General features: G+C 66.1%; 1 protein-coding gene across 1 annotated transcript in view; it reads left to right on the top strand.

The window, feature by feature from the left end:
- Nucleotides 1-8,275, top strand: part of MUC5B (mucin 5B, oligomeric mucus/gel-forming) — a 53,587-nt gene extending 45,312 nt beyond the window's left edge. Inside the window, exons 41-58 of the mRNA XM_049713415.1 lie at nt 26-193; nt 295-493; nt 731-902; nt 1,649-1,896; nt 2,284-2,470; nt 2,727-2,952; nt 3,034-3,221; nt 3,292-3,361; nt 3,596-3,696; nt 3,987-4,018; nt 4,275-4,455; nt 4,853-4,957; nt 5,048-5,085; nt 5,502-5,618; nt 5,996-6,316; nt 6,453-6,498; nt 6,657-6,765; nt 7,439-8,275. Of these exons, the coding sequence (XP_049569372.1) occupies nt 26-193; nt 295-493; nt 731-902; nt 1,649-1,896; nt 2,284-2,470; nt 2,727-2,952; nt 3,034-3,221; nt 3,292-3,361; nt 3,596-3,696; nt 3,987-4,018; nt 4,275-4,455; nt 4,853-4,957; nt 5,048-5,085; nt 5,502-5,618; nt 5,996-6,316; nt 6,453-6,498; nt 6,657-6,765; nt 7,439-7,661 (2,731 nt within the window). The 3' untranslated portion in view covers nt 7,662-8,275. The remainder of the gene's footprint in view (nt 1-25; nt 194-294; nt 494-730; nt 903-1,648; nt 1,897-2,283; nt 2,471-2,726; nt 2,953-3,033; nt 3,222-3,291; nt 3,362-3,595; nt 3,697-3,986; nt 4,019-4,274; nt 4,456-4,852; nt 4,958-5,047; nt 5,086-5,501; nt 5,619-5,995; nt 6,317-6,452; nt 6,499-6,656; nt 6,766-7,438) is intronic.
- The last annotated feature ends 6,465 nt before the right edge of the window (nt 8,276-14,740 follow it).

The raw sequence follows: 14,740 nt of genomic DNA on the forward strand, positions 1-14,740 counted from the left end.
GGCTTGCCCAGTGTCTCTCCTACAGGTCCCCTTTTGACTTCGCCCATATCGACCGCCCCCGGGTCCCCACCCACCACCCCTTCCTGGTCTGGGGTGACCTCTGGCAGCCCGGGGACCTTCCTCATCTCCACTGCCTCTCCCAACCCCACCACAGCCTGCCTTTGCCACGCCTTCGGAAAGCTCTTCCTACCAGGTGAGTGGAGCCCTGCAGCCTGGACGCTGGGTCCTGCGGGCTGTGTTCATGTGCCTGCTTGTCCGGGGATGCCCTCCTGTCCCCCTCCCTGGCTGACCCAGTGTCTCTGTGTTCGTAGGGGACGTCATCTACAACAAGACCGACGGAGCAGGCTGCCTCTTCTTAGCCATCTGCAACCAGCGCTGCGACATCGACCGCTTCCAGGGCCCCTGCTCCACCTTCTCACCCTCAGGGACCTCGGCCTCTGTTCCCCCAACCACCCCAGTTCCCGGCTGCAATCACACCATCCCTCCCCGACAGGTGTGCCTCCCGCCTCCTCCCTGTAGCGCCAGGCCCTTCTGTGTGCACAGGGTCTCGGGCGAACCCCCAGCCCCTCGGTGACCGCTCCACAGCTAGCTTGGCTGGAGGGAGGCGCGCGGGGTCTGGGTTAGCACCGGCCGGCCAGGAGGCGGGGCAGCCCTGCCCAGGCCGAGGGGGTCCTGAGGCTGCGGCGGCGGTGGTGAGTCCACCTGGTGAGCGCTCTGCGCTTCCCTCCAGGTGAATGAGTCCTGGACCCTGGAGGACTGCACGGTGGCTCGCTGTGAGGGCGACAACCGTATCGTCCTGCTGGGGCCAAAGCCGATGGGCAACGTCGTCTGCGTGAACGGGCACCTGCCCGTGCGAGTGCAGAGCGGGGATGGGCCCTGTGACTACAGCTACGAGTGCGAGTGTGAGAGCCCGCCGCTGGGGGTGGGGGGGGAGGGGATGCGCCGCCAGGCATTTGGGACACGCACATGTTCCCCGTGCCTGATGCCCGGGATCGCTGAGCCCACCCCCCGTCAGGCTTGGCGGTTTGAAGGGAAGCCGGGGGTTTCTGAGGTCGGGGAGAGGAGGGGATCATAACCTGAGGGGTCCTGAGCAGATTTCCCCATGGAGCAGCACGTGGGAGGGGGTGATCTTACAACCCCTGGGGGTCCTGGGGCAGCTAAAATGAAGGACCACAAACTGGGTGGTTCAAAACAACAGAAAGTGACTCTCTCCCAGTCCTGGAGACGAAATCCAAGATCCAGGTGTCTGCAGGACCGAGCTACCCCCAGAACTTTAAAGGAGGGTCCTGTCTGCCCCTTCCAGACTTGGGCCTCAGGCGCCCCGGGCTGTGGCCGCGTCCCGCCCACCTCTGCCCCAGTCATCACGCGGCTTCCTCTCTCCGTCTCTTAGAAAGACACCTGTCGTTGGATTTAGGGCCACTCTGGCAACTCAGGATGACCTCACTCCATGATCCTTAATCACAGTTGCAAAGACCCTTTTCCCAAAGGAGGTCACGTTCCTAGGCTCTGGGTGGACGCGTCTTCGGGGCCCCCATCCAACCTGCTATACCCACGTCATAAACGAGAGGACTGGGGCCCTGGGGGCTGAGCGACTCCCCAAGGTGGCAGCTCTGGGTGGCACTGCGTGAGGCCTGTCCACACCCCCCAGGCTCCTGCAGCGGCTGGGGGGACACCCACTACGAGACCTTCGACGGCACCTCCTACTCCTTCCTGGACGATTGCACCCACGTCCTCATGCGGGAGATCCAGCCGCGCCACGGGAACCTCAGCATCCTCCTACACAACCACTACTGTGAGGCCGCCGCCAGCTGCCCCCGCGCCCTCAGCGTCCACTATGAGTCCATGGACATCGTCCTCACCACCACCCCTGGCGCCGACGGGCAGGAGGAAAGCCTGGTGAGTGCAGGCAGCAGAGTGGCACTGGCCTGTCCCAACCTGGTTAGGGAAGGCAGGGGCCAGCAGAGGCCCAGGAGCCCTGGTGCACAGAGCGCATTTCCCCCGCGCGGAGGGCAGCCCCCATGGGGCCTCGGGGGAGGCAAAGGGCACGCTGCGACCTGGGGCCCCAAGCACAGTGACTCCTGAGCAGGGAAGCAGCGTGGGAGGTGCCCGCGGCCAAGAGCACCCTGGGACCCAAATGCGCCGACTGTGACCCCAGGCCCGAGGCGGCATCTGCGCTTCGGGGTGCAGGTGCCGAGGAGGGGGCCCAGCGTCCGGCAGGCAAAGCCCCAAAGGCCAGGCCGCTGCCCCCCGGCCCAAGTCATGGGCTCCCGGTCACGTCCCCAGATCCTGTTTGGCCAAATGCCGGTAAGGCCGAGCTTCAGCAAGAACGGCCTGACCGTGACGGCGACGGGGGCCACCGAGATGAGCATCGAGATTCCCGCCGTCGGCGTGAGCGTCATCTTCAACGGGCGGGTCTTCCAGGCCCGGCTGTCCTACAGCCGCTTCAGCTACAACACCGAGGGCCAGTGTGGTGAGCAGGGCCCCGCAGGACGCCTGCTGGGGGAGCGAGGGGCCGGGCACCACCGCTGCGGGCACGCGCCCCAGGCGGCCCTGGCTCTTGACCTCCTGCCCCCGCCACAGGTTCCCACCTGCTCCCCCTGCCACCTGCCCCGGCAGGAAGCAGTGTTTCATAGCTGACTGGCTGCCAGGGAAGTTGGGGGATGGAAGGGGAGAACAGGATGGTCCAGTGCCCCCCTACAGTGATGCGCCTGCCCCGCCCTCCCCAGGCACCTGCACCAACAGCCGCAGGGATGACTGTCGCCGGCCCGATGGCACCATGGCCCCCACCTGCCAGGACATGGCCTGGTCCTGGCTAGTCGCCAACAGCAGCGGGGAGGGCTGCTGGGCACCGACCGGGCTGCCCCCGACCACCAGCCCCCCCTTGCCAGCACCCAGCACACCCACCTCCACTCCGTGTCCCCCGGAACCCCTCTGCGAGCTGATGCTGAGCCCGTGAGTCCTCTGCATGGGCTGGCGGTCGGGGGCAGCCACCCCCGGGGCATCGCCTTGGCCTCTGACCGGCCCTACCCGCAGGGTGTTCGCCGGGTGCCACGGCCTCATCCCGCCCGGCCCGTTCTTCAGCACCTGTGTCAGCGACAGCTGCAGGCCCAGCCGCCCTGACCGCCCTGAAGCGCTCTGCCAGAGCCTGGAGGCCTACTCTGCGCTCTGCCGCACCCGGGGCGTGTGCCCCGACTGGCGCAACGCCACCAGCGGGCTGTGCGGTGAGTCGGCCGTGGCCGCCGGGGGCCCTGGCCTCCTTGGCCCACCTGACACCCGTCCGTGTGTCCGCAGACCTCACCTGCCCGCCCACCAAGGTGTATAAGCCGTGTGGCCCCGTGCAGCCCAAGTCCTGTGACTCCAGGTGAGCCCAGCAGAGGGGGACGGGATAGGACGGTGGGGACAGCAGGCCTCCCAGGCCTGCCTGAAGGGTCTGGGGGGACCCAGGAGGAGACCCACAGAGGGTCCGGGACCCCAAGCCCCAGATCTCAGGGTGCCCTTCCCCCACCCTGACCTCCGACCCTGGACTTCCGGAGTGACCCCAGCCCCCCACCATGCCCACTGCACTCCTCCTCGGACTGCCCTGGTCGCCTTGCAGGAGCCAGAGCCCGGCGAGCAGGGGGCTGGCGGAGGGTTGCTTCTGTCCCGACGGCCACATCCTGTTCAACTCCCACACGGACGTCTGCGTGCCCGAGTGCCGTAAGCAGCCCCACACCTGGGCCCTCCCCAGCCCCGCAGAGAGGGATGCGGAGGGCCACGGGGCGGGCACGCCCCGGCCTGGCCCCGCCCACCCAGTTCTGCCAGCGGCGCAGGGTGGCCTTGAGCCTTCCTGAGCCCCCTCCTAAGTGACCACCCGCCTCGGGTTCTCGGGGGGCTTCTGTCCCCAGCAGGAAGAAGAGGCCTCTGTTGGGGGGAGGGGTGGCCAGGCCTGCTGGGCCCCAACCCCGGCACTCCCAGTGACCCCCTTTCTCCCCGTTCTTCCCTCCCAGCCTGCGTGGGACCAGATGGGTTTCCCAAATTCGTGAGTGTTCTGCGCACAGCTGCCTGACTCCTTGCTTGAGCAGAAGGAGGGAGGGCGTCCCCATCTCGGGGCGGCAGCTCTACCCGGGCCAGGGAGGGGCTGGTGTGGGCACCCCAGCGTGAGCTGCATCACCGTCACACGCCTGCTCCAGAGACGGGGAGGCTGAGGGCTGGGGCCTGACCTGCTGCTGGACGCAGCCCCAGAGGCCGGGGCACCACCCAGGAGCCCTGGGGGACCCTGAGCTGGTCTGTTCCAGCCCGGAGAGCGGTGGGTCAGCAACTGTCAGTCCTGCGTGTGTGATGAAGACTCCGTGTCGGTGCAGTGCGCCCCCGTGCAGTGCGAGGCCCGGGGCCAGCCACAGGAATGCGGCCGGGCCGGCTTCGTGGCCCAGACCAGGCCCCTGGCCGACAACCCTTGCTGCATGGAAACTCTGTGTGGTGAGGCCTGCACCCCAGGGGACCGGGTGGAGCGGAGAGACAGCAGAGGACGGCGTTGGGCACAGGCCGCCTGGCCGGCAGGCCTGCAGGGCGGAGCAGGGTTGCAGGGTCCTAGCTGGACTTGGCTGGACCACGAGGTGGGGAGGCCTCTTGGGCCTTCATTTTTCCACCTAAAAATGAAGCTGATGACCTCTGGTGTGCCCTGGTACCACCCAGGGTCTTGGGGAAGACCGGGGAGGTGACAAAGCGTGGGGACCCTGCAGGGCAGCAGAGAGCCGTCAGCTCCCATGGAAGGGGTGCTCTTTGGTCCAGCGAGGGTAGGTGTTACCCTGGGAACCAGAGTAGCCAGAGGCCAGAGGGCAGGGACACCCCAGGCAGCCCCCCAACTCTCCCGCAGTCTGCAACAGAAGCACGTGCCCCCAGAGCCCACCCAAGTGTAGGCCGGGAGAGGAGCTGGCCTGCACCCAGGCGGAGGACAGCTGCTGCCCCACCTTCAGCTGCCGTGAGTCTCTGGGGTGGGGGTGGCGCCGGGGGGGTCTGAACACCTCCTTCCGCTGCCTGGGCAGGTCCTCAGCCCTCTCGTCCCTTCCAGGGCCTCAGCTGTGCACCTACAATGGCACCGTCTACGGGGTAAGGGCTCAGCTAGGTGGTCGGAGTAGGGCGGAGAGCGGGTCCGGGGTGGGCACATCCGCCGAGGGATGCCCCGTGTCCACTCCTCGTCTCCCCACGCCCAGCCCTATTCAGCCCCTCCCGCCATGACAGCAAGTGAGTCGAGGCTCCGGGCCCTATACAGGCACCTTCTGTAGAGAGCCTCTGGGAGCTTAGCTCTCCCAGCAAGAGCCTCGGGGCAGGACTGAACCCTCCCACCCCTCCTGCCTGCCCGGGGCCCCTGCCTGCCCTGGTCTGTGCTTAGCCAGCAGGTACATCCGTAATCCCATGTGAAGAGGAGAGACTGCTCTGTGGGCCTCACCGACACGGGGAGAGGTCCTGGCCCTGGTGCCCCTCAGGGCCCTCAGTGTCACCTCCCCTCACCCTGTCCACTGCAGGTCGGTGCAACCTTCCCAGCGGTCATTCCCTGCCACACATGCACCTGCCTGTCCGTGGACACCCATGACCCGACCGTGCTGTGTGAGGAGGATGCCTGCGACACCACTTGTCCCCAGGTGAGGCCAGCCTCCTGGGCAGACCCAGGCCCCTGGGGCAGCCCCCAGCCACCACACCCTAGGGTCCAGGAAGGGTCTCCAGCTCAGGCTTCACTGGGGTTTTTTTCTTCCCAAAGGGAGAGAGTGAAGCAGGAGGATGGTGGAAGGGGTCTTGGGTGAGGGGCAGGACCTGCAGGGCTGGGATCAGGTTCCTGGAGGGCACAAGTGCAGAAGGTGCTGGAAGCAGGGGTGAGGCTAAGAGGGGACACTGGGGCAGGGCAGGGACACTGCCTCACAGAGGAAAGGGAGGCCCTGGGCCCCTGGGATATGGGCAGGAGAGCAGGAGGCTGATGAGCCAGGCTGGGGCTGAGGGACGTGACCCCCCCCTCTGTCCCCAGGGCTTCCAGTACTCGAGGGTGGCCGGGCAGTGCTGCGGGGAGTGCGTGCAGACGGCTTGCCTCACGTCCGACGGCCGGCTGGTCCAGGTAAGGGGGGCTCAGTCTCAATCCCCGCGCCCCAGAGACCCTCCCCGCCAGCTCTTCTCTGCCCACCAGATAATCCTCAACCCGGCCCCCACTCTCCCCCTTTTATTTCAGCCCAATGAGACCTGGGTCAACAGCCTCGTGGACAACTGCACGTTGTACCACTGCCAGGCTGAGAACGGGCCCCCTATGCTGACCCCGACGCCCGTCGCGTGCCCGGACGTGTCCAGCTGCAGGGTGTGTGTCTGGGGCTCAGGCCCGCCCCGGAGGCCCCGCCCACGCCCAGAGCCACACCCACCCGGGAGCCCCACCCACACCCACCCCAGGAGGCCCCGCCTGCCCCAGCTCGCTCTCTGTCCCCCTTCCCCCGCAGGGCATCCTCAGGAAAATCGGCTGCTGCTACTCCTGTGAGGAAGTGGGTAAGTCGAGGCCCGCCTTCCCGCCCCCAGCCCCGCCCACTGACTCCTCCCGAAGCCAACCCCGCCGCCGGAACCCGACCCTGAGCGGGAGGTGACGTGGGGGTGCGGCGCGGGCGGGGACCTCAGAGATCCGCCTCCACCGCCTTTCGTCTGCCCAGACTCCTGCCAGGTTCGCGCCAGCATGACGGTCCTGCGACACCAGGGCTGCGCCACCCAGGCCGCCGTCAGCGTCCCCTTCTGCGAGGGCTTCTGCCCAGGAGCGGCCCGGTGAGCGGCCCGCGCCTCCCCCCACCCCCGGGACACACGGGGACACCACCCGGTGCCCCACGTGTCTGTGTCCGTCCCTGGCCGGACACCTGGCGCTGGGCTGGGGCTGGAGGGCCCAGCTCGCTACAGGAAGGGAAGAAGGGCCGCCCCAACAGGGCTGCACCAGCCCTGGGGCCTTCCCTGACCCCCAGAGCCCAGCCTGGGAGAGCTTGGCTGGGCCACGTGGGGCAGGGCACCAGGGCTACCACCCAAAGGTCAGAGTCCACGTGCAGGACGGGCAGAATCCGGGGGGACCAGACTGTCTGGGCAGAGCTGCTGGCAGAGCCCCACCCCACCCCTGATGCCCGGGCTGCAGCCAGCTGTGAGCAGACGGGCTGGAAGAGGCAGGAGGATGGGTCCAGGCCTGGCTGGAGGGCCCCGGGCAGGTTCCTGGAGGAGGGGTCTGACAGGGTCAGCAAGTCAGAGGAGCTGTTGTGGGAAAGAAAGGGGGCCTGGCTGGGGAAGGTCGGGGTTCAAAGTGACCGAGAGCGCTGCCCGGGCCAGTACAGAGAAGCCCCGAGCGCTCAGGGAACAGGCACAGGGCCGCTGTCTCCCGACCCCCGAGAAACCAGGAGCCGGGCAGTCCGGGCGGTTGTGGCTGGGTGAGCAGGTCCTGAGTGCCGTACGTCTGCAGGTACTCCATGGGGGCCCGGGCCACACAGTGCCCGTGCATCTGCTGCAAGAAGACCAGGGCCCACCAGGAGGTGGTAACCATGCAGTGTCCCAACGGGACGGCCTTCCAGCACACCTACACCCACGTGGACGAGTGCAGCTGTGGCCCATCTTGCGTCTCCTCGGCCCAGGCTCCCGAAGACAGCACCCCCAACTTCCCGACCTATGGGTCCACCACTGTCTGACGCATTCTGCCCCCCCTCCGCCCGCCCCACCTGCCCCACCTGGAGCCAGAACACGCACCACCCAACCACGGAAACCGCGGGAGCCCACGCACACCTTCCGTGGATACCACTGCCCCCGCCCACTTTACACCTGCCCCAGGTGAAACCCAGGCCCTGGCGGGTGACAGCGTAGTGAGGGTCGGCTTGAGGAGGACCCCAGGCTGGGGGGACCTGCCCTCAGAGCCCCTCCTGCCTGCTTTGGCCACCTGCCTGGCCTTCGGGCCCTGACCTTCATCTGAAACACAAGCACCCGCTCCACCCAGGCTCACCCCCGTCCTGGTGTCAGAGGGATGCCCCGGAGAAAACTGCACACCCACTGCCGTGCTGCTCCCACGGCGGGCCTGTGTGCCCCCCACTGCCCCTCGAAGCCCCGCGGTGCACAGGTGCCCGCTGGCTACACCTCTTGCAGCTGAGCGCAGACTGAGGCCTGTCCGGGCAAGGCTGGCTACCCGCCCACGTCTGGACCCCGGCCTGAGGCTCCGGGGGCCAAGGGACGGGCCCCGGCGGGGTCGGCACCCCACAGCTCCCGCTCTGCTCACCCAGCCCCCGTCTCTGAAAATAAACACCGAGCATCACATACGTTTCCTGGTCCTGGCGGATGTCCCCTCCACGTGTGGGCCGGGCTGTCCAGAGGCACACCCCTGCTGGACCTCCGGGAGGGACAGGCGGGGCAGGAGGCAAGAGGCCCCCAGGGTCAGTCTTGGGCTGCGGGAGTACTGGCCAGAGTCAGGGGTCATCCGAAGGTTCAAACACGCGGGTTTTATAAGGAGGTTGGTTCACAGCTGCACAAAGACCAGACGAGCCAACGGGGGAGGCCCACGGGGGATGCAGAGGGCATCTGTGGGAAGCGCTCCCTGCGCTCTGCGGGGCGTCTCCTTCAGGCACTTGTCACACGTCAACTTGCTGTGTATCTGGCCTTCGCTCCTCTCTCCACCGAGGGCAGGGGTTGCTGCCTTTCTCTTCTGCTGCCCCATCCAGAGTGGAGAACACTGCCAGCACAGGAATGGGATGGGCGAGCGGGGGCAGGGCTGGGGTGGCGCCCCGGCTTGAGCGCCCACATGGGCAGGGGCAGCTCCGAGGGGGTGGGGCTTCCACCGGGGAGGCAAAGGCGGTGCTGGCCGGGCCAAGGAAGCCTGGCGAGCGCGTGCGGGGCGGGGGGCTTCTGCGGCCTCCTGCATCTCGTGGCCTGCCTCTGCGCTCTGTGCGCGCCTGCCCACCCAGGGAACGGCAGCCACAGTGAGTTACAGTGCCCCCATGGGCTGCGGTCCTCAGCTCCCGGGGAAGGCGGGGCCTGCGGTCTCTTTAGTGGCCTTTCCTGCTCACGGCACCGAGGTCTGGTCAGGGCAGGCCACCCTGGGACTGGGCCGGAGCTGGCCCAGGAGGGCTGACGAGGTTACGGTTGCCCGCCTCGGTCACCCCTGGAGTCAACTGTAAGCTTGCCGTCTCACAGTCTGATTTCCTGGGGCGGCGGGGGGGGGGGGGGGGGGGGGGGGCTGTGGCCGAGTCATGCCCCAGCCGTGTCTTCGTTAACCCACGTGTAAAACACAGCATTTCCTAAATGTCAGTCATTCTCAGGGCACGACTGCTTCCTTAAACCCACGCACCTCTTACAAAACTAAGCGTTTCCAAGGCACCTGTGAAATGAGTGTCCATCTCCACAGACCAGAGCTCACGTGTGTGAAGTGTTTTCACCCGTCACAGACTGGAGCTCACTTTGGAGACCAGGGTCCAGATGTGCTCTCTGCAGGCTCTCTCTCTGCCTGGTGTGGAATTAAGGAAACTGAGCTAAAGTTGGAGTCGGGACAGGCCTGCAGGGGAAGCTCTCATGCCCTCAGCGCATCATCAACTACCCCAAACAGGAAGAGACGTCCCCCTGCACGCCCCTGACAGGAAGGCATCTCTACGGACCACCCAGCCGTCCGGAGGAAGGAAGGAAACTTCTCTCCTCCCACGGCAGCCCAGCCAATCAGAGACTGCAGCGGCCCAGCCCATGGGAAGCCTCCTTACTCCGGACCCCCAGCTCCTCCAATGGGCTCTGGATATCACAGCTCCTCCCAGCTCCCCCTTCTCCCCATAAAAACAAGAACCCCTTCCTTGTTCTCTGGATGTGCCTGTGGGCCACCACGGTTCACAGATACTGAGCTGCAATTCCTCTGCTATTCCCGAATAAACTCACTTTTGCTGGTGAAACAACTGGCTATGTTATTATTGAAGTCGACGCTGGACAAGCTGCACCCCACCTCCTTCCAGAGGCCACAAGCCCACGGTCACTGAGGGCAGCTGAGACATGGGACCCTGGGAGCACCAGGTGCTGCCTCTCAGCCCTGGGCGGCTCTGTGCTCTCGTCTTGCTCCAGGCAAGGCTCACCGCTGGTCAGCCAGGTCCAGCCCTGAGTTCAGGGGCCTGACTGGGGTCCCACTGTCCCCCCCACCCAGGTCTTGGGCTCCCTGACCCATCAGGGCGGACGCCAGGCGCCCTCATCCTCTGCTTGGTGTCGTGGCCCCCCCCCCACCCAGGTCTTGGGCTCCCTGACCCATCAGGGCGGACGCCAGGCGCCCGCATCCTCTGCTTGGTGTCGTGGCCCCCCCACCCAGGTCTTGGGCTCCCTGGCCCATCAGGGCGGATGCCAGGCGCCCACATCCTCTGCTTGGTGTCGTGGCCCCCCCCACCCAGGTCTTGGGCTCCCTGACCCATCAGGGCGGACGCCAGGCGCCCTCATCCTCTGCTTGGTGTCGTGGCCCGCCCCCACCCAGGTCTTGGGCTCCCTGACCCATCAGGGCGGACGCCAGGCGCCCTCATCCTCTGCTTGGTGTCGTGGCCCCGCCTGGACCCCGCGTGGGCTTCTGCAGCTGGAGTGGACCCAGCTCTGCTGCCAGGCTCACTGGGGGCAGCTCCTGTGCGATGCGTGAAGGGCCGAGGGCGTGGGGCCCGGGCAGGTCACAGACGTTTCCAGAACTCCGCCAGTGCTCTTTACGAGACAACTCATCCTAGCTCCATCCTAGGAAGGGTGTGGAGGGTGCCTGGCACGGATCTTCCTGCTGTCCGGGTACCCGGGGGTCACGTCCTCACTCGCCCTCCAATCTGCTCCCTCGCTGAACCCAGGCCACGTTGGTTTCCCAGCCTGTCTGGGGCCTGAGAGCAGAGCTGTGGAAGCAGGGGGCACGGAGCTCTGCGGGGGGCCCAGGGCTCAGCCTGGCCGCCGAGCGGTCCGTCCACAGCTCCAGCTCAGCAGAGCCCCTCCCAGACCAAGGCCCCAGCCGGGCCCTCCTCCAGGACGCCCCTCGGCCAGCACCGGACGCGTCCCCCTGCGCTGGTGTGAAGTCCACACGCTCTGTCCATCCTGCCCTGATGTCCACAGGAATAACAGCGGGCCAGCTGTATGTCAGAAAGAAAACAGCTCTTCCACACTAATAACCCTTGCACTGCAATTTTTGTAATTTTTCACTTTTCCATTTTGTCCTAAATGAGGTTTATTGCTTTAATCTTGGCAGTACCTAACAGTTAATAGACACTGAGGATAATTACCTTAGTGACAACGTTACAAATTACTGAATGAACGTTTTGTTATCACTGGGTTTAATGCGTTTCACAGTGACACCCGCGCTCAGGGAACCGCGTGTTTCTCACTAGACTGACGTGTTAGCACAGAAAGCTTTCAAGCAAGACCGCCATTGACATGCTCGTCCCAAGCAGCCCCGCGCTCTGCTTCGCTGTGCTGGCTTGTCTCCCGCCCTCCGCCCTCAGGGTGATGGGGACACAGCTCCGCTGAGTGCTAGGGGACTACGGCCCTGGACACGGGGCTCTGCCTCCAGAACAAGTCAAACATCAAACTGGGCTGCAGCCTTTGCTTCCACAAAGGTTGCTTTTCAGAAATCAACAGTTCCAAAGGATGTTCTGAACATTACTTCTGAAAATAAAAATGGAAGAGAGAACGATAATAAACCGCTCTCCTTGTCGGCACAGGGAAGACGGCCCCGAAGGCCCAGACTCTGCGCTCTGGGAGCCCCGTGAACCCGGAAGCCCAGCCCAGGGAGGTCCTGCCACCCTTGGGGCCATGGCGGGGAGGGGGACCGGCCGAGCTCAGAATCCCTCCTGCATTTGTTCGTCCAACAAGTGCTGACCGAGCCCTGCTGTGCAGGCAGAAGCCCGTGCTTGACCGCCCAGCATCCCAGCAGGATGGACACCAAGCAGAGGAAAGGGAACGGGTACGTCTGGATGACCCAATCGAGAGGGGCTGGGTGTGGGGAGGGCGGGGAGTTGCCAGAGAGGCTGGGAAGCTGCCCCGCTAGCCATGGGGAGCAGGTGGAGGTCAGGAGCCTTGCAGGGGGACGGGAGGCTCGGCAGGAGGCCTCCCTGAGCTCCTGGCTCCTGGGTCTTCCCTTTGCAGGGCTGGCTGGGACGTGGGTGAGGATCCGGGCCTTGTGCCGTCTCCCTAGCGCTCAGGAGACGTGGGAACCCAGACGAAGGACCAGAGCCACTGCCAGGGTGCTCGGCCCACCCATTTAGAGTCTCCAGACTTCCTGGTGGGAAGTGAGGGGCCTCCTGGGCCGGCTGGGGACAAGCAGTCATCCTGCAGCCTGAGGAGGGGCCCTGAGCACCGGGCCCGGAGCTCAACATAAAGGCAGCAGCACCTGCCACCCCAGGAAGCCCCGAGAGGAAGGGAGCCTGGACCCGCGATGGCCGTCCTCGGAGCCCCCATGGCTGCGGGGCCCGCCCACTCCTCGCTGCCCATGACTGAGCGGGTGTCAGCGTGGAGGCTGGGACAGCGTGGGCCCACTGCAGCTGCAGGCACTGGGAAAGCATCTTGGAGCCTGACAAGCTCTGGACCCAGTCGGGGGGCTGGCTGTGGCCCAGGAGCAAATGCCCTAGGAGCAGGTTCACCATGCTGCCGGGCGGGCTCTTGGAAATTCGGAACTGACCGCGGTCCGCGTTGGGTGGAGAGCCCAGGAGGGCCCTCGCAGTGGCTGAGGAAGGGATGTGGAGGCTAAGCAGGGCCGCGGGGACACTGCACAGGTGAGAGGGCGCCTGCACAGCCGAGAACCAGCGCGGGTGACCTCTGCAGTGCGGCTGAAGACAGCAGATGCCGTTACGGGGCTGGCTCCCCAGCAGCAGAGTGATGGGGTGGGGGCTGAGGCCCCACAGGAGCAGAGGGGTCAGAGGCAACCGGACGCCCTGAGCAGCGGCTACCTGCGGTGATGGGGGCAAGCTGGACGGGCCGCTGACAGCCTGCGGACTCAGAACAGAACCAAGTGACAGCACAGACAGCTGTCGGCCTCCTCGTGGGGGCCACGGCCCCTCGCCCAAGGTCCAGACCTGCTCGGTCCTCAGACCAGAACCATCGGCCGGAGGAGAGGCTGGGCTCCCTCGGGAGAGCCCCAAGGCACCAGGGCAAGTGGACAGGGCGGTGGTCCCTACCCCCTCCCAGAGGGGCTCACGGCATTCACCCCCAGGGCAGAGGGGCCACCACTGACCGCAGGGGCCCAAAGCAACGCCAAGGCTCCTTTAAAACTGGGGCTTATGGGGCCACTCAGCTACCCACTGGTCATTTCCCCAGCCCTGGAACGTGCAACTGGGATGGACACCGGCAGAACGCCACTGATTCCTCTGCCGTCTGGGACGGGCTGGCCGAGAGGAGGGCCATGTCTGACCTCCGACATGAAAGACGCAAGTGTCGCCGCCACCACCACGGCCCGGTACCCACTGCCCGGCGCCTGCACACCCAGCCCGCACCCGGCTGCGGATGGACGTCCACGCGAGGAGTGGCGGGCCCCTGAGACGTGGGCAGGCTGCATACCTGGGCCATGTCCGCGTCCCCCGTCCCCAGCTCCACCCGCTGACCCCAAAGTAACACCCCCGCCCACGCCCAGCTCAGCATCAGGCCTGTTTCACACACTCGATGCACAGCTACCTCGTGTTCCCTGGGGTTCACAGGATTCCCGACCGGAGGCACCAACCGTCCCCCCACCTCCTCTGGGCCCTGCGTGCAGTGGGTTTCTTCAGCCCCCGCTGGACCACCATCCCTCAGCAACGTCCCATCTGGCAAAAGCCTGCCCACCAAGGGGCCAACTGCATGACCGTATCTGCATTTCCAACAGTTCTATCTGTTCTTCTCCATTTCTGGGTGGGTATTTTTAACTCTCTTGGTCTTTGCATTTTATTTTGTTTCCACGACACTGCAGGTCGTCACGTGCTGCTCCAGGGGAGGCTGGCGGCTGGGATGGGTGGGGTCCCGCTCGCCTGCATCTGAGCTGGCGCCCCGGGACCGACACTGGCTCCTCCAGAAATGAGCTGCTGCTTCCACCAAGCGGCTTTCTCACCTGGAGCTCCCCGGGCTGCAGGTGGTGTAGACATGGGCCCGCGGTGGGGAGGGCTCCCCCCTCCCTCTGTGGGCCGAGTCCCCTCCTCAGCCAGCACTTCAACGAGCCAAGGCCGCGCCTCCCGGCGGCTCACGCCCCACACGCAGGGCCGAGCGCCCGGGACACACGAGCGCTGAGCGTACCCTACCCTCTGCATCGTGTCCCTGGTGCCCGGGCCCCGCCCGCACACAACTCCTCTCGGCCTTGGGCACAAGCTCTCACTGTGACACTGACCCGGGGCAGGAGGGCACCTGAGAAAACTGTCGGGGGATGATGGGGGCGGGGGGGGGGGGCGTACCTGAAGGCAGTGGGTCCCCTCCCTCCCGCCCCCAATCCCCGGCTGCACGACGTCCTCAGCGGGGCCAGTGCCCGCTGACTCAGGGCTGGGCCAGCCCCACCCCTGTGTGCTCCAGGGCCGCGGGGCCCAGCACCCGAGCCGGACCCTGCACTCGGGGTATGGCTCCGAGGCGGGCGTCGTGGGCCCTCTTAGAAGGGGAGACACATTGTGGCCCATGTTCGGTTCCTACTCCCGGGTCGGGACGGCCTGGAGAATTACAAACAGGACAACAAAGGAACGAGAGGCCGGTGCTTCGGGAACCAGGAGAGGAGGACAGCGTCTGCGGCCTGTCCTCCACAACCCAACCAGAAAACCAGACCCACGCTGCATGGAAACATTTCCGGCTC

This window comes from Orcinus orca, chromosome 8 (assembly GCF_937001465.1).
Source record: "Orcinus orca chromosome 8, mOrcOrc1.1, whole genome shotgun sequence".
Taxonomy (NCBI): Eukaryota; Metazoa; Chordata; class Mammalia; order Artiodactyla; family Delphinidae; genus Orcinus; species Orcinus orca.